Source organism: Cygnus olor, chromosome 20, assembly GCF_009769625.2.
Source record: "Cygnus olor isolate bCygOlo1 chromosome 20, bCygOlo1.pri.v2, whole genome shotgun sequence".
Lineage (NCBI taxonomy): Eukaryota > Metazoa > Chordata > Aves > Anseriformes > Anatidae > Cygnus > Cygnus olor.
This window is the reverse complement of record NC_049188.1, coordinates 11,993,767-12,012,753: the sequence shown is the minus strand read 5'-3', so window position 1 is coordinate 12,012,753 and position 18,987 is coordinate 11,993,767. Positions and strand designations below refer to the sequence as shown.

The following is an 18,987-nucleotide window of genomic DNA, read 5'->3' as shown; positions in this document are numbered from 1 at the left end:
TGTTTTTAAAGAGAGAACCCAGATTTACCTAGACTTACAATTTTTGGCTATAAACACTTGGGCTAAGATTGAAATAGCTTTTTACTGTGGCACAGGAGACAATACAGTCAAGCATCCTCCTCATTCTCTCTTTGCTTTCCTCATTTGTATCTCATGGTTGCTAGTCAGAAACATTTCTAAGACTGCTAAATCACTAATTGCTATTCAGTTTTATTAAGCTGTAACAAAAGCACTGTGTAATTAAATATCTGTACTAAAAACACTGCAATAAGACCTATCAGCATTTGGCAGATAACTATGAGGACAAACACAGAGGGGCACATGCAAGGAAAAATCAACAGGTAGCAAATCAGTAGGACTGAATTTGAGAGTGGCAGAGAAAAGAAGGAAATGCCTGTAACTGCCTCACCTTTTAAGAAATCTGATGTATTTAGCACAGGTGCATCAAGGAAAGTTCCTAACCAGCAGCGTGCATTACAGCCAGCGTTCTTCTTTCTTTTGCACTACTGAAGCAATGAAATTACATGCTGACATAACAAGACATGGTACATGAAATACTGGCTCAGTCTTCTTCTGCCCCACTCCTTACCAACTTTAACTCTTGACTGACAGCCTTGTTCAATAATGGTAAAAACCAGCACAATGAATGAAAAGCTACAGTACACTTACAGTATACATTAAGCAAGGTGTGTATATATATATATATATATACATACATACAATGTCTCCCCAGGATATATATATACACACACACAGATACACACACTGTAATGTCTCCTGGGAAGACCTCGTTGCAACCTTTCAATACTTAAAGGGGTCTTTTAAAATATGGAGAGGGACTCTTTACTCGGGTAGATAAGGATAGGACAATGGGGAATGGTCTTAAACTAAAAGAGGATAGATTTAGTTTAGACATTAGGAGGAAATTCTTCACTGTAAGGGTGGTGAGGCACTGGAACAGGGTGCCCAGAGAAGCTGTGGATGCCCCATCCCTGGAGGTGTTCAAGGCCAAGCTGGATGGGGCCTTGTCCAACCTGATCTAGTGGGTGGCATCCCTGCCTATGGCAGGGGGTTGAAACTAGGTGATCTTTAAGGTCCCTTCCAACCCAAGCCATTCTATGATAAGCAATATCAGAATGTAGATGCATCTTACACATAAACCAACTCATCAAATGCTGTTGAGTTGGATACACTGCCTGTAAAGGCTCTTTGAGCGGTTATGTGTGAATAGAAGTGAAGTAAAAGAAGAAAACAGATGAGAATTCTTTCTTTTACAAAACATTGCAAGAAATTGTTGCTTGTGACGAAGGATACAGAGGAGGTAGAGTTACTGTATGCCGTCTTTGCTTCAGTCTTTACTGTTAACGTGTGCCCTCAAGAATCCTTGATCTATGATACCAGGGATTAAGTATGGAGAAAGGAAAATTTTCCCTTGGTTGAGGAGTATCAGTTTAGAGAACATTTAGGCAAACTTGATACCACAAATCCATGGACTTGGATGGGAGGCACCCACACGTCCTGAGGGAGCTGGAGGATGTTGCTGTTAAGTCACTCTCCATCATCTTTGAAAGGCTGTGGAGAACAGGGGAGGTGCCTGAGGACTGGAAGAAAGCCATTGTCACTCCAGTCTTCTAAAAGGGGAAGAAGGAGGAGTCATGGAACAAGACAGTCAGTCTGACCTCTATCCCTGTAAAGGTGATGGGACAGCTTATCATGAAGGCCACCTCTAAGCATATGGAAGACAAGAAGGTGATCAGGAGTAGTCATCATGGATTCACCAAAGAGAAATCATGCTTAATCAACCTGATTGCCTTCTATGATGGGACAAACAAGGCTGGAGCCAGTCTCTTTTCAGTTGTGCCCAGCAAGAGAATGAGAGGCGATGGGCACAAACTGAAACACAGGAAGTTCCAGCTGAATATGAGAGCACTTCTTTACTGTGAGGGTGACAGAGCACTGGAACAGGTTGCACAAAGAGGTTGTGGAGTCTCTTTCTCTGGAGATATTCAAAACCCATCTGGATGACATCCTGCGCAATGTGGTGTAGGTGATCCTGCTTGGCAGGGGGGTTGGACTAGATGATCTTCAGAGGTCCCTCCCAACCCCGGCCATTCTGTGATTTTGTGATTCTATAACTGGCTGGAGAGATGAGGGAAAGCAGTGGATGTTGTCTGCCTGGACTTCAGCAAGGCTTTTGACACTGTTTCCTACAACATCCTCGTAAATAAGATCAGGAGATATGGATTAGATGAGTGGACAGTGAGGTGGATTGAGAACTGGCTGAATGGCAGAACTCACAGGGTTGTGATCAATGGCAGTCTAGTTGGAGACCTGCAGCTAGTAGCGTCCCTCAGCAGTCAGTTCTGGCTCCAGTATTGTTTAACTTACCCAACAATGACCTAGATGAAGGGATGGAATGCCTTCTCAGCAAGTTTGCTGTTAATACAGAACTGGAAGGAGTGGCTGATACCCCAGGAGGTTCTGCTGCCATTCAGAGAGACCAAGGCAGGCTGGAGAAGTGGGTGGAGAGGAACCTCATGAAGCGCAACAAAAGCAAGTGCAGGGCCCTGCACCTGGGGAGGAATAACCCCATGCCCCAGTACAGGCTGGGGGCTGACCTGCTGGAAAGCAGCTCTGTGGAGAAGGACCTGGGGGTCCTGGTGGACAACAAGCTGGCCACAAGCCAGCAATGTGCCCTTGTGGCTAAGAAGGCCAATGGTATCCTGGGGTACATTAAGCAAGAGTGTTGCCAGCAGGTCAAGAGAGTTAATCCCCCTCTACTAAGCCCTGCTGTGGCCTCACCTGGAGTACTGTGTCCGGTTCTGGGCTCCCCAGTACAAGAGAAACATGGAGCTCGTGGAGAGAGTCCGGCAGAGGGCTGCTAAAATGATTAAGAGACTGGAGCATCTCTCATATGAGGAAAGGCTGAGGGAACTGGGCCTGTTTGGCCTGGAGAAGGGAAGGCTCAGGGGATCTGATCGATGTATACAAACACCTTAAGGGAGGGTGTCAAGAGGACAGGGCCAGACTCTTCTCAGTGGTGCCCAGCAACAGGACAAGAGGCAACAGGTACAAACTGAAACATGGGTAAGACTTCTTTACTGTGAGGGTGACAGAGTGCTGAAAAAGTTGCCCAGAAAGACTGTGGAGTCTCCTTCCCTGAAGATATTCAAAAGCTGTCTGGACACAATCCTGGGTAATGTGCTCTACATGATCCTGCCTGAGCAGGGAAGTTGGACTAGATGATATCCAGAGGTTCATTCCAACCTCAACAATTCTGTGATTTCCAAGCACTAAAATATTACTTACATGTCTACATAAAACCTTTAACTATGGGGCATTGTAAATTATACTATTTTTAGTATTTACATAATGTCTGACACCTAATTGCTTCAATAGTCAGATTTTCTTATTAACGTTAAATTAACATATAAGGCAACATTACAAGGTAAACATTACCTTGATTTTCTTCCATCTTCCCAATTGTTTCTATCTGCTCAACAAGGTCATTTGAGTTCCATTGGCTCATGCCTATAAGAATGGCACTTTTTCCTTCCACCACCTCTTCTGTAGAAAGAAAAAGGAGAACAGAATAAACTGCAGCGATGAACAAGAGAACAAACATAAGGTTAAAACTAGTAACTAGGAGAGAAATAAACAGATCATCATGTTCCCTAATGAGAATACGTAACAAGTTAGCATATGCAAGATTCTCCAGGGAAGCTTCCTGCTTAGTGATATACCCTGAAGTGTACCTATGTGCTACATAAATTTTGAGAGAAAAGAGAGAACTGCTTGCATTTTTGCTCTTACCTTCAGCAAGTCTTTTAAAAACAAAGTTGTGAATAAATCACTCGAGTGTTTAATATCAATAATTAGTCAAAATTCCTCCCTCTTCCCAACCCAGGCAAGCACTGAAGAATGAAGATCAAAACAGCCCTAAAACATGGATTTTTTTTCCTAACAGCTGACAGAAATTTCACATAAACTTCCAGTTTTGCCCAAACCACAGGTCTCCTTTAGTCTCTACAAACTCAGGATACTAACAGTACTGAAGTATCAACGTGCCTTTTTTTTTTTTTTTTTTTCATGAAACACATTTTACCTAAAAGACTGAAGCTATTTTCTAACCAGAAGTCAGGTAAGTATTTTTTATTCAGTCTTTACAACAGTGCTGTGAAGCAATGTAGTAGGCTGGAAGCCTAAGGATATTCTCTTATATGACTGGGTGGAGCAGAAATGCTTCAGGGGACATGCACTGAAAAAGACAAAGCTTGCTAGTGTCAATATCACTGTGAACTTCTTGAAAAATGAATGACCTTTTTGTTCTAAAAGCCTCTCACCTGACACAGAATACAAATGCTGCACTTTCATGTGTATAATTCAGTAACAAGCTTGTGATCCAATAGCAATGCGCGCACACACACACACACTCACACACAAAAGAAAAGATTTTCTGTGGGTCATACAGGTAAAAACGCTGCAATGAAACTGTTCAAGTAGTAACTATCTAGCACTGACGTAATTATATTAATATAATACAAATACTCATTTAGGTTATATACTCATTCAGGAAACGAAATATGCTATACTACAGGGTAGTCAAACTATATGAACTTCTCCGAATGTGAACACGAACATTTTCCAAGATGCAAGGAATACCTCAGTCAACATCCTGGGACTTCTATCAGTCATATAATTGTAGTTCAACATTCACCTCAGCCTGAAAATAGAGCTCTAAATGTGGCCCATTATTATAAACATTTTTAAGTTTATTATATATCCAAATTTTAACATGTAATCAAAAGAAGCCTCTTCCTACTCTAGACAGGCCTGAAGTGAAAGTGTATCTCTAAACGTCAACAATAAACCATCAATATTAGCCTGTAGATTTCAATATACTAAAATTCTGACTTTACAACATTTAAAAGGCAAGGCAGAGGGAAGAATGGACTCAGAGACCTCTTTAAAAGCGTGTTTTTTTCCTTTTATCAAAAGTCACCTGTGCTATACAAAGCTTTAAATTTTCATCTAGGAGCACAGAGACATCTAGGAGCACCTGACAAAATAGACCAACACCCTCCTTGCTGCAACCTCCTTTCAAGGTGGTTGCAGAGAGCGATGAGGTATCCCCTCAGCCTCCTTTTCTCCATACTAAACCACCCTAGTTCCCTCAGCCACTCCTCCTCATCAGTCTTGCTTTATAGTCCCTACGCCAAATTTGTTGCTCTTCTCTGCACATGCTCAAGCAACTTCATATACTTTTTTTTGCCGATAGGCCCAAAATTGAACACAATATTTGAGGTGCAGTCTCACCAGTGCTGCATACAAGGGGACAATCACTTCCCTAGTCCTGCTAGTGACACTGTTTCTAATGCATCACACCTTGTTCACACACAGCTCAAACTTCACACTGGTAGGACATTCAATATACAGAGAAAATATCTTTAGTGATCATCATTTAACTAAGGAAAACCTGCTGGTACCAGTGCAATAAAATAATAGTAAAAAAATCCAACATGGTAGCATAACTCAGTCCTGCCATGAACTGAGAACTTTGTGATTGACATATTCCATGCCACGTGGAAAGCAGGCAACAAGTGAGAGGTGGGCAGAAGAAAAATGTAAAATATTACTTCTCCCTTTCTCTGTGGATTTCACTAAATTAAGCAGCTAGCCAGGGCAGATGAATCAACTGTCAACACATATACAGCTGTTCAGATCGCAAACACAGGTGTTTTAATTCTGTGTTTACAAGGTAGTCAGATAGTACTTTATTAGAGTAAATGGGGTTTGACCCCAGCTGTTTATCAGAAAGCAAAAGCAGCTCACTAATGTTATGTTTTAATTGTGCCCACTGCTGTGCCCTCTGCCTCCTACCTCAGGCAGCCTCTGAAGTGCATATTAGACATGGTTAGATGTACAGTCTGGGATAGTTTCCAATTTCCCCCATACAAAAACAGAGCATTTAACTCCAGCTGCACTGTGCAGAGTTCTTTCAGCTGCAAGAGTATCTAAGAAGCATTGATGAAGCAGTCTGAATAAATAACAGAGAATGTGTGAGAAATACAGGTGAGACATGAAACAGGAAATGTGGTATTGGAGGCAGAATAAGGGAATTAAGCTACTTCATTTCTAGGTGAAAGCTGCAGTATCCCTCCTGGACAGCCTCTCCCCACTCCAGCACAGTCCTTCCTGCAGTTTCTCTGGCACTACATTTAATCCAAATAAGGCCAATTAATTTAGCCCACACATACACTTTCCTCTACCAAAGACACAAGCTCCCTTACCACTAAGTGTAGGATTGCCTTCTGTCTCTTTTGCTTGTACCAATGCTTTTGTGTGCATTTATTTTTCTGACGTTTAAACACTTAACTATTCCTGAAAGGCTGTTTGGGAGAGAGTGGAGAAGAGTACCTTTCTTCACCTCTCAGGTATGTCCTAACCTTTTCTTTTAATTTCCTTCCTTCCTTCCTTTTTTTTTATTCCCCCCCCCCCCCCCCCCCCGTTAATTGCTGATGTTAGTAAGACTGAAAAATCAACCAGGTCACTGTTATGTGGTCTACAGGCACCTGCACCAGAACAAAAAGAAGCCTGAAAAGTAAGTGCAAGAAGCAAATCGTGAGAAGATCCATACTGGAGAAGGTTTTCTACCTATATCCTACTAGTAATATAGAGGCCAGTAAACATAAGAGCTTATGTTACAACTAGTATGTTACATAATATAAACGTAGAAGTGTCATCCTTCAGGTAATCTAGTAACCAGTCCTTGTAAACGTTATATTTTCCTTCAAACAAATTGGAGATTTTTAAGCTTGCCGTCAGATTAAAATGCAGGTTGATCACGTCGATTTAGTAATCTTCACTTCTGCCTTACAAGGATTCTTAAGGTAGACAGCTCCCTCCTACCACCTATGCCATCTTTCTAAGAGACAGTCCTGAGAACTATACACCTTTTTTTTTTTTTTCAGGAGGGAAAAACAAACAAACAATAATAATTAAAAAAAAACAACACAGCAAAAGGCTTGTATTGGAATTCTCTTCTTCCAACCCAGAAAACTGACTGAAATAAGTGCAGATACCAATTTATGAACAAAGTAATGGCATGCTTCTTGCACTACTCTCAGAAATAGTTTATACACTTCCTTCAAGACTCATTAAGAGATTCAATGCTCTAAAGGCTAGGATCTGATGATACAAATTTATCATTTTCCATTTAGGCTTGAACATCACCTCAGTGCTGTAAAAACCCACCAAAGCCGACCTCCTTTCACTGTCAGATCACTGTCTTTACCAAAAGATTTGCAAGTGAGTCAGGACTAGCACACTGCTGAGGAAGATCGCACATTTGCTTCAGTGATTCCAGCAATGAGCACCAGCACAAGAACAGGGGACTATTTGATCTTGCACAAACACCAGGAATTTCCAACTGGCAGTTGCCAAATCAACTTCAGCAGTGCCTAGAGAGCGACAACTTGACCATCACCACAACCATTTGGGTGGCAGAGGAAGGGGATGCACCTTACACTCCCTCACACAGTCTAATTCCTGAAAATCAGCTTCACCCTTGCTGTGATGTTATCTGTAAGTAATGACAAAGGGAGGCATGGCACCAGGACCAATTGCTCCAGTGACAGTGTCCATTCGGAGACCCCAAGGGCTCACATCAAGCGCCAAATATAGCCAGAAAAAATATGGCCTGGGATCAATTTCTTGTGGATTAATTAACAAATTGTTTCCCTTGCTTCTTTATTAAAATGTAATACTTTCATATTGTTAACACCTGTTTTGCACATGAAGCAATACTGACCATGACAAATGAAGTTTCCCAGGGTCTCAACCACAGCTAGATCTCCTTCCTGAAACATTCCAGAACAACTAGCAACCAGCAGTAAGATACTGACTTAACATGATTAAACATGCATTGCATTATCCAGAAAGCAAATTTAGTTGGAGATAGACTTCTGGAATAGAAGCATATTTTTTCCTTAGTTCAACCAGTGATACTGTTTATGACTCTGGGTGAGATGATTCCACTCTGTGCTGATTTCTCCAGCCTACATCCACACTTCTATTCAGAATGAAAAGTGACAATGCTGCAAAAGGCATCCTTTGTGCATGTGCTAAAGGTTTAGAACAACAGGCATTTGTACTGGCCAAAGTCTACGTACACACTAGGATGCGAATCATTGTAAGATACTACACATAAGCAATATTGTTACCCACTGTTTAACAGACCAGTGGCACATACTGTAGAAATAAAGGAGACCCCATTACTTTTCTTCTGAAAATCTGTCTGAACAAAACTTAGTTTGAAGAACATTTTGCAAGCTAACTGCAAAGTAATCAAAACTTGGAAATACTTGGGTCAAACTCCTGGTACAGTGAGTAATCACTGTTTATCAACATTTCAGTCTCTTGCAAAATGTCTTTAAAGTCCGTCCTACAACTATCTTCACTTGAATACAGACCACATTCAGTAAATTCCAGGCACATTTCTTTTATCATTAATCTAAGATCCATGCCTCAGCAACTCCAAAAATGGCAATCACCATACTGACCTTCAAAGCATTCTTGAACAATGGATGTTGACAATTCAAAAGAATATCCCATCAGGCACAGCGAATGATCATACTCCCAAAAGAGAGCCCAATAAAATATTTTGCAAACAAATAAACTACCTCATCTAACTTGTATGAATCATCACCATTTTAGTTCTCTCTAAACAAAATTTTAAGTATGAGTTAGTGCTTAAAGTTACAATACCCACTTCACAGGGATCATAGAAACTGCTGAAATCTGTAAGACAGCTGGTTTAAACTACATGGTAAGTCACTACTGAAATGCATAAAGGCAACTTGGAGAAAAATCAACAGAGGCTGTTTTTCATTTCTACTTCCATCTCTTCCACTCACTAAAGCTTAAGATTTCAATACAGCCTGAACAATTTAGCCATCCTGTTCTCACTGAACATAGAACAGAAACAGAGCACCATCTCTCACTCTTCACTTCTACATCTTCCACAGACACACTTAATTTTGATCCATGTAAGAAGTTTCTCTCATATTAAATTCTCATCTCTCACTAGAAGTCTGTTATTAAAGCATTAACAACTGACTAGCAGATGTTGTTCATTATCTATACATAGCAGTCACATTTTATTTCAAGTAACGGTTATAAAAAAGGACAGCTACTGTTATTAGGAGCATTTCAGACTACATAAACTGCCCTGACATTAAACAATTAAAAAGCATTTAATGAAAGCTGTATTATATACTAAAATCAATAGTTCCGTATGCTCAAGAACTAAGAATATTGTGACATTTCTCCCAAATGCATTTAAAACATAGTATGCGGAATATTGTATAAGCACATTTATCCTCTTCCTTCCAAACCTTGGAAATCATCCTGCTATAGAATGGCTGATTCAGTAGACAGCATTAGAAATCTAAAAAAATATTGCACAGACATTCTGATTCAAAAGCAGTTTATCTCAAAAAAAGATGAGCTGAGAAAATGGAGGCGGTAGAGTGGGAAAGGGAAGTTTTGGGATTGTCTTCTCAATTCCAAAATCCAGTCAATTACACACCAAATGTGCTAGCACATGGAATACAGCATGCCAGGCCCAGAACTGTTGTTGACATAAAAGATGACCTATTTCAGTTTTTCAGTTGGGCCTGAGCAACTCCTGCTATATCCTGTTCTAAGAATTTCAGAGTGAGTGAGGTTTTGGGAGGGAAGGTTCCATAAGCTTTTGAATCATTGGAGTTTGACAGAAATGTGGAGATTATTCTTAAGCATGAAGTTTGCTAGGAGCATGGGATACTTTTCAAAAATTAGGGATAAGACTTCATCCCCCCTCTCCCCCCCCCTTTCCCATCTTTCTAGTTTGGGTGGTTGTTAATTTACATAACCTTCAGTATTCTTGATTTTCAGAGCTAAAGTACTCTGGAAGAAAAAAAAAAACACCTTCAAGACAGCCACCCCAAATTTATGGCATTTACACAGCCAGCATTAACTTTTTTTTTTTTTTTTTTTTTTAATGTGACAGGCTATTTTTCCCCAAAAAGAATCTAGACTAACTTCAGTGAACTACAAGGTTCCTTTAACACCCATGAACCCTGGTAAGAGGATATCTCTCCTCACATTCATTGCTCATACAAAAATATCATCATCTGCACTGAACAAAATGGGAAACATCACATTTTATCGCTCTTTGGATAAATTCACAGCACGTCACAGTCATCAATAACAAAAGTATTTGATGTTTCAAAAATGTATTTTAAAATACTGAAACTGGTGTTGTCATGATTGTATTTTATCTGCTATGGAACAACTCAATTCCAGCATCAAATTTGCCATTTATAAAAGACACTGTATTGGCTTTAAATTACACAGCTAATTCACCATAACCACAAGTAGAACTATCTGGTTTTAAGCAACAGCTAAAAAAGATTTGTGAACAGGGATGTTGAGAAGACTGTTGCACACAGTTCGCACTGAAATATCTGGAAACTTTAATACCTATCTTTGTGCCTTGGAAAGTCCTGTGAGCAGTGAAGGTGATGCAAGGCTGCACATGGTGTCCATAGATATATTCCAAACACCAGAAGACTAAGAACTGCTCTAATATCACAGACATCGGTGTAGTACTAGAAACAATCACTTGGTCTCTTTCAAACAGATGGTAAATCACACATTTATTATTGATAACTCTAGAAATTTATTCATACATCATCAAAAATGAATGTATCACATGGAAAATGACATGCTTACAGAAGTGTCTGCCACTAATATTTAAACTCACTAAGCAGGGGGAAACAAACACCGAGGCAGGCAAAGATGAATGTCTTAACATTAAGACATTCAGTACCCATTTTTGCAAAGCAGCCTTTTCTTAAAATGTCGGTACTTTAGTGAATGAGGGACAGCATCATCATACATCGAGAGTTTTTTTTCTAAGCACAAAAGAACTTTACATCCCACTGTTGCCATTGAACACACTCATGCTGAGAAACATTTAGATCCTCCAAACTTCCACTTCAGTTCAAGGCAGCACTGTCAAATAATACACAAGTTTCTCAGCAGAGCAGTTTAAAATTAAATGAATTAGACCAGTGGGTCTATTTTCAGGAGAGCACCATGCAGCAAACTAAAAGCAACGCTTAAATAGCAGAAAGCTACCATAGTCTCTTTCATGATTAAGAACCTTGACAAAGCACAGGCAAAGCCAGGCTTAAAATATACAGCACATAGCTATTGGCTTCCACTTTTTATGAACACAGCGATACAGATGCCAGTTCTGTAAAGATCAATTTAAGAAAACAGAAATAACAACAAAAGTTTTTAAACAGACTAAATAAATTCATCTGGAAAAAATGATGCTGCTGTATTACATGCCACCTCTTTGATCTTTAGCAGAGCTGTAAGCAGATTTTGGATTGTAACATCTGTTATGGTTACATGCTTAGGAGGGAAGAAAGGTTTTTGCATCCCTGTTAAAAATGCCCCCACATTCTGGATTAGGAACTTAGTGCACTTAGTAAAGGAATGATGAAGAAGGTATTTTGATGGTTGGTCAGTTCTCATCTGGTAGACAACTTTAAATCAAAAATAACTGCAAGTTGAGTCCAACTGAACTTGAACTAGGTTAGACAGTAGTTACAAGATCTCCTGCGAACAGCAATACTACCATTCACATCGTATCACAAACGTGGTATTAACTGTTAACTTTGTTTCTAAGAGAATCCACACAACAACAAAACAAAACAAAACAAAAACCACGTCCCAGGTACTTTACTGATAACCATCATAAACAAGCTTCCTCTTAAACACCAGCCCGATTTTCAGCCACCTGCCAGAAAAGATTTCTTGTAAATTACAATTACAAAAAAATGAAGCCCTGGAAATAAAATGAATGGTCTTACAAGGCCCAGAAATTTAGTGCCCTAAAATAGACTGTGTATACCCACAGTCCATCTGTTTTACTCACTTCCTTATACTGCCTCCTAAAAAAGTCCAGTGCCCAAACAGGACCAGTCTTAAAGTCAGTCAAACCTTTCTGTGGTAGGGAGCAATCCAACATGATCAGTTTGGCCCTGTTTCATCCACATTGCTCCTGAGTCATATATTTAAAGTCTTTTTACTCATGGAAAGGATGTCTTGCTAACTTTGTGAGGTGTTACAAAGAAAGTTTTATTTGCAGAGAATAAATGCTTGCTGAATGTGAACTTGTAACAGAGCCCAAATGTCATAGGGAACATTTCTGCCAGTTCACTGTCCCACAGGGCATGGGTAAAAGGCTCATGCTAAGTACGTAGCTGGAGTGTAGATACACTGGCTTTGTTTTAAATCCCAAATGTACGGGTTGCTCCTTGCGCTCTGCCTTGCTGTCTCTGCTTTGCTCCAGCTAGTAGTCTTTGCGCTTAAATTAGAGCCACGAGTTGCTAGACTTGACAGAAGTGCATGAGCTTCCCAAAAAGAGCCAGGAAAGCAAGAGAGCAATTTGTTTAGAACAAAATCAAGATACCTAGAACAAAATGAATCAAAGTAGCAGGGCCACAACAAGAAGAAAATCCTTAAGTATGGCTTCTTAGCAACAGAGGAGTCCAGGTTATAAATAACAATTTGAATTGTTCAGTTACGAGGATGAATGCAACCTGGTTTGCATTACATGGACTCAATGAGTTAGATAGCAATTGTTAAAATAAATGGTTATAACCTGCTTTGGAAGCAGTACACTAACCAAGGGAGATCTGAGACACACAGTTTTTCAAAGCCAGCATTCCACACTTCTGCATGCTACTGACAGCATGACACCACTCTCAATCCCATCTCAAATCCTTACCAACCATGCCCTGACACATACACATACACACACAAAGCACAGAAAGGCAGACTAGAGCCTCCAAAACTTATTAGATACCAACCAGCCAGACAGTGGTGGTCAAGGGTTCTATGTCTAGGTAGAGGCTGGTGATGGTCAGTGTCCCTCAGGGGTCTGTTTTGAGGCCGATGCTTTTCAATATCTTCATTAATGACATAGAAAATGGGATTGAACGCACCCTCAGCAAGTTTGCAGATGACACCAAGCTGAGTGGCGCAGTTAATACCAAAAAAGGATGAGATGCCATTTGAAGGGACCTGGACAGGCTGGAGAAGTGGGCCCATGTGAACCAAACGAGGTTCAACAAGTCCAAGTGCAAGGTGATGCACCTGGGCCGGGGCAATCCCAGACAGGAGTACAGACTGGGAGAAGAACTCATTGAGAGCAGCCCTGCAGAGAGAGACTTGGGGGTTCTAGTGGACAAAAAGCTCAACATGAGCCAGCAGTGTGTGCTTGCAGCCCAGAAGGCCAACTGCATCCTGGTCTGCATCAAAAGAGGCATAACCGGAAGGTGGAGGGAGGTGATTGTCCCCCTCTACTCTGCCCTCGTGAGGCCCAACCTGGAGCACTGCGTCCAGGTTTGAGGCTCCCAGCACAAGAAAGATGTGGACCTGTTAGAGCGAGTCCAGAGGAGGGATATGAAGATGACCAGAGGGCTGGAGCACCTCTCCTGTGAAGAAAGGCTAAGAGAGATGGGGATGTTCAGCCTGGAGAAGAGAAGGCTCCGGGGAGACCTCACTGCAGCCTTTCAATACTTAAAGGGGTCTTATAAAAAAGATGGACTCTTTACTCGGGTAGATAAGGATAGGACAAGGGGGAATGGTCTTAAACTAAAAGAGGGTAGGTTTAGACTAGACATTAGGAGGAAATTCTTCACTGTAAGGGTGGTGAGGCACTGGAACAGGTCACCCAGAGAAGTTGTAGATGCCCCATCCCTGGAGGTGTTCAAGGCCAGGCTGGATGGGGCCATGGCTAACCTGATCTAGTGGGTGGCATCCCTGCCTATGGCAGGGGGGTTGGAGTTAGATGATATTTAAGATCTGTTCCAACCCATGCCATTCTGTGATTCTATGATTCTATAATAGGACTAATACTAATTATGTCTCTGTAGAAACAGTTTGTTTTGGAAAATAATATTGCGATTTCGGTCTCACAGAAATAAGTCAGAGATTTATCAGTTGGTTCAGAGTTTTGGGGTTTTCCCCTGGTGGAGTGAGATCAGTATAACGCAGCAAGATGCATCTTCTTCAAAGCTATCTTACAAACCAGTCAAGAGTACAGAGCTGATCCCCCCAGAAAAAGCTGTTTAGTTTTCACTGTTCTCCTCTTACTCATGCATTTTTAAAGCAACTAAAAAACCCTGACATAACAGCTCTTCCTGCATGCTGAATTTCAACTCAGGCTTATGCCAACATGAAAACACAAGATGTGGCCCTGTTTGGTTGCCAAGCATTCCTGCAACAATCCCACCCACAAAGGAAACAAAAAACATACTGAAATACAGAATTTACTGCATGACAGCAGACATTTAATGCCAAATACTGCCTTATAAGCACTTACTACCATTTTCAATACCACCATGCATCTCCAGACACCCGAACAGCAATGACACTGAAGCCAAAGCAGTCGCATAAAAGAAAATTTATTTCCTCAGAACAAGGTCTCATTCAAGAAAAACAGAATGCTGGGAAATGATATTTATTATAGAGAGAAAATCCAGCAGATGGAGAAACTCAATGACAATCTTAGCCATTAGAAGTAATATATCCATTTCCTTTGCAAAGCATCAAATTTTATTGCACTTAGAAATCAGTAGAACATCTGCTGAGCATGCTGTTATCTGAAACAACCAAACTAAAAATAAAAAGCATACCCAAACCCAAGCCAAATTCCCCATGGGACAGTTGAGTTTTCCAGTTTGGATTAGGTTTACTTTAAACTAGAAGAGAAATCTCAACAAAGATGGAAGGGGAAGGATATGATATTCCCTCTCCCTTTGACCAAATAGATTGCTCTGTACTTAATGAATCCAACTTTCCAGAAAAGATAAAGGACATTCTACAAGTTTATTCCATCACCCTTTACCCCTGACTTCCAGGTAACATGAGGACATAAATCTGACCACAATAGCTCACACTATGAAAGATCCTATAGCTGTATTTCAAAGTAGTAGCAGAATTAATTCTCTCCTACGGGTTATTCTCTTCAGATAAGCAAATGAAATAGATCAGAAAAGCATTAGGTTTGGGTCACACAAACAAAAGCAAAACTAGAGTCTCCATCTTCCACTGTGCATGCACACAAAGTACAAACTCTACTCTCACTTCAGAATGAAAGTTGGCACCTTAAAAAAGATGCCGAAGTTCAGGGTCTCATTAGATACATAGGGAGTGTTGTATTTTGGATTTTCCTGATTAAAACCACAAACATTCAAATATTGCTGCTTCTTGAACAAGCAGAGCTCCCAGGCACATCAGTGAACATTTTGCCAGTGGAAAACCTAGGCCATGGATTTTAAAGGCTGGCCATCAGTAACACGGACACTCATGGCCATCATCAGGAGCTATAAAAAAGAGCACCTATCTGTAACATCATATATTACCTGACCTGTAAACAAGCTGGGCCCAAGAGACCCCACAAAGCTATATGGACTGCTGCAGACATGCTTCTTCTGATGCCAGACACAGCTCATTCATCCACACCAGTACTTCACCAATCTCCCATAAATTTAGGCCCACTCATAAATCCTTGTAAGATCTTATTCTATTATTATTTTTTTCTTCTATATCTCAGTCAGTTGAGGACAACGTTTTCAGTCCATTCCTAAAAAAGCTCAACCACTTGCTGCAAAACTGTGGAAAGAATGAGGAGAGGAGGACAAAAGCGTGCACTGACCTCGCGCATCAAAGAATTCGTCATCGGAGCTCTCCACAGAGTCTTTGAGGACATTCTGCATGTGCCACTGAGCACCACTGAATCGGCGCAGACCAGCTGGAAATACAGAGAGACTCACATTAACCAAAGGGAATGCTCACCTGGGCTCCAGCCTTAAAAGAAAAAAATGCATTAACTAACAGTTTGTGTAGATGGCTCAAGAGGATCCACTTGGTCAGGGCACATACTTTCATCTCAAAAAGACAGCCAGAATTTTCAAGATAGCATGAAAATTACACTTACTTCTAAAAATGATTAAAACAATGTCTTGCTTAAAGATGAACCTGCATCACTTTCAGCTAATGGAATGACTTGAAAAGCTGAATTCTACCCTGTTGAATTCACCAGGCTGCTCAATTCCAACACTCAAACTATACATTATTTCTGAGATATGAAGTAGCATTTCCCTAGGACATGGCAGTAGTTCCTATTTCAATTCTACTTTACTTCTGAAGGAAGTGCCACCCTATTTGGTTCACAGATTTACAGACAAAGTACTGAATTCTTACTCAGAGCTTTTTTCATCAGGCAGCTTTGTTTTGCTAGAGACTAGTGTTTTCATTCAAAGCTTGCTATTAGAAGAAAGGAAGGCAAAACCACATCGGAACAGGTACAATAACAGATATACTCATGTTGTTTCCAGTGGGTTACGCATAACTCAAACTAATTTATAACTAGAAAAACAGAGTTTATTGCCTTATATTAACAATAAAGGCTTCCCAAACCAGTGGCAAACCAGGGTTCAGAAAGGTATCGCCAGAGATTCAGTTACTGATGAAAAATTTACTAGGAAAATTTCGTAAAATCTGGTATATGCAAACGAGCTGGTTTTATTTATATATTTATCTAAAACAATCTTCTTATTCTGTCTCCTCTCATCCAAAACATTTGGGAATTTTTCTATTTGACTCTCTACAAAGACTGACAGCTGGATCTTGACTGAATAGTCTCATGAATGTTTACCTCAAAGCTCTGTAACAATATAATGCTACTAATGACACAGGCACTTCTAGTTATTTTTTATTAACACGACATTGTTTTCTTCTGTATATGTGCGTGTGCATAAATGAAGTAGTGGTGTAGACACTCAAAAGAGAAAAATGCTCCTTATGGTGACACATAGCACATTCTGATAAGAGGAAACACATAGAAGAGAATGCCAATGAGTCCAACGGATGCAGCTGCACAGATGGCATTTCTGAGCAGGCCAAGTTTCTGCATGTTGTCAATAACTCATTTATGGGCAGCTCTGCAGCACCCTGCTCCACCTTATAATCATCTGAGACCAGAGGAATAAGGAGCCCTGATGACCCCACCTGTCATCAACGTCACACATTTGAGCTAGAGATAACAAAGCAGTTTTCTTTATGTTCATGAAGACACTGTGTCACCTGCAGGCTGTTCGCCATCATGGAATTCCCTGTCTCAGCAGCTGTGATTCCACAACCCCAGCAAAAGAAAGGAAAGAGCTGAGAAAGCCCAGTTACTATGAGCAGAAGAAGCAATAGGCAGTAGGAGCTGGAGGAGCAGACTACACGCAGCTGAGCAATAGTGAGCTTGCCATCCATTATCAGAAAACAAGCCTGCAATCCTTGACGCAGACCTACTGGGCTGAAAAACCTTCTGTACCCTGGCAGCAAGCACAGAATGGTATGGCAGAAACACACTTGGACAAGGCTAGCTCCTTAGATGTGCCATTCCTAAAACTGACTTGAGTCAAGCTGGCCTTTACGTTAATGATACACAAGACAGAAAACACAGCAAAGCCCCACTAGCAAAGCCCCACTGACAGACAGTCTCTGTTGTGCAAGTCAAGAAAGCCAAGACACAAGTTAAAAGCCTCATAACCTTCTTGGAAGAGCCAAAAGGACAAGTTGGTCCCAGTAGATAATCCTCACCTTCTAATGTCACGGGATGTCAACTATTATGCACATGCCAGAAGAGGAAAAAAAAAGCCTTCCTTTTAATAAGCCATACTCAAAAGTTTCTAAAAACATACAATCATAGAATGGTTTGAGTTGGAAGGGACCTTAAAGATCATCTAATTCTAACCTGCATGTCATGGGCAGGGTCATCTTCCACTAGACCAGGTTGCTCATCACCACATGCTTGACACAGGAAGATAAAACACTCTGAATGCTATTTTCTTACTCTTTGTAGTAGCAATATTTTTTTAAAAAATAATTGCAGTCCAATTAAACAGCAGCTTCCTGGAGAAGAACTACGACTAGCCTGACTCATAATCAATAACAGTGCTGGCCCCACAAAGAAAGCTTGTGCCTCCAGCAAGCTTGGAGTTTTGACTCAGAATGTGAATGGAAGGCAGAGAAAAATATCACAAATCCACAGGGGAAAATTCTGGCTACCAAAAAAGCCCTTGGCAACATCAGTTTTATAATATTGCACTAGGAATGCTTCTAGATTTAGAAGCAACTTAAACACAGGCACAGTCAACAGCAGAAGTCTGTGCAAGCTAGCTGCAGTTCCTCACACTCGTATTTATTTGCTGGCTGGACTGCAATTGCATTGCCCTAGTGCATTAGTCTTATTCAGTCTGCTTCATTCTGTGCCAACAGCTTAGCATTAGCCACCCTCGTAGGACTCTATTAACATTCCCTGATTGCATTAAACACTGGCATTGCCTGGACTCATTGATTTCATTTACAGTGTCAACTGCTGCATATTTTATTATTTAATTTCAGAGAAGGAAAAGAGCAGACTTACTCCAAAATACAGACTACCTCCTTGGTGATGACATTTGTTCCTTCTAAGTCAATTAACTTTCCCTTCAAATACCAGATTTGCTGACTGGTTCTTAGCAGCCAGACTTCAGCAATTTTTACAAGCAGGGCAGCAGCTAACATTTCATTTTACCTGTTCAGAACCAGAGTTTCCGATGATGGGAAAACTATCCATAAATGCAATGCCTTTAACAGAAACCCACTACATCAGTAATTTGCAATTCATTCACAGTAGCTGAACTAGAGGCACACGTAGTAGCTTCCAGAGGCTGTTTAGACAACACACCAGACTGACAGTAGGACACAAGGGGAATATTTTCACGCAGCAGACAGTCCACAGAAATGCACTGGGACCTTTCCTCTCGAAGAAGCAGAAGCAAAGCTTCCTATCTAAACTGCTTTCTTTTGCACGGTACCGCAGGTTGC

General features: G+C 40.7%; 1 protein-coding gene across 4 annotated transcripts in view; it reads right to left on the bottom strand.

The window, feature by feature from the left end:
• The window catches only part of PITPNM3 (PITPNM family member 3), an 87,281-nt gene that overhangs the window by 57,209 nt on the left and 11,085 nt on the right, over positions 1-18,987 (bottom strand). For all 4 annotated transcript variants that reach the window (XM_040532216.1, XM_040532214.1, XM_040532215.1 and 1 more), the window contains exons 2-3: positions 15,782-15,877; positions 3,460-3,567 (exon numbers count right to left, since the gene is read on the bottom strand). In XM_040532216.1, the coding sequence (XP_040388150.1) occupies positions 3,460-3,567; positions 15,782-15,842 (169 nt within the window). In that variant the 5' untranslated portion in view covers positions 15,843-15,877. The remainder of the gene's footprint in view (positions 1-3,459; positions 3,568-15,781; positions 15,878-18,987) is intronic.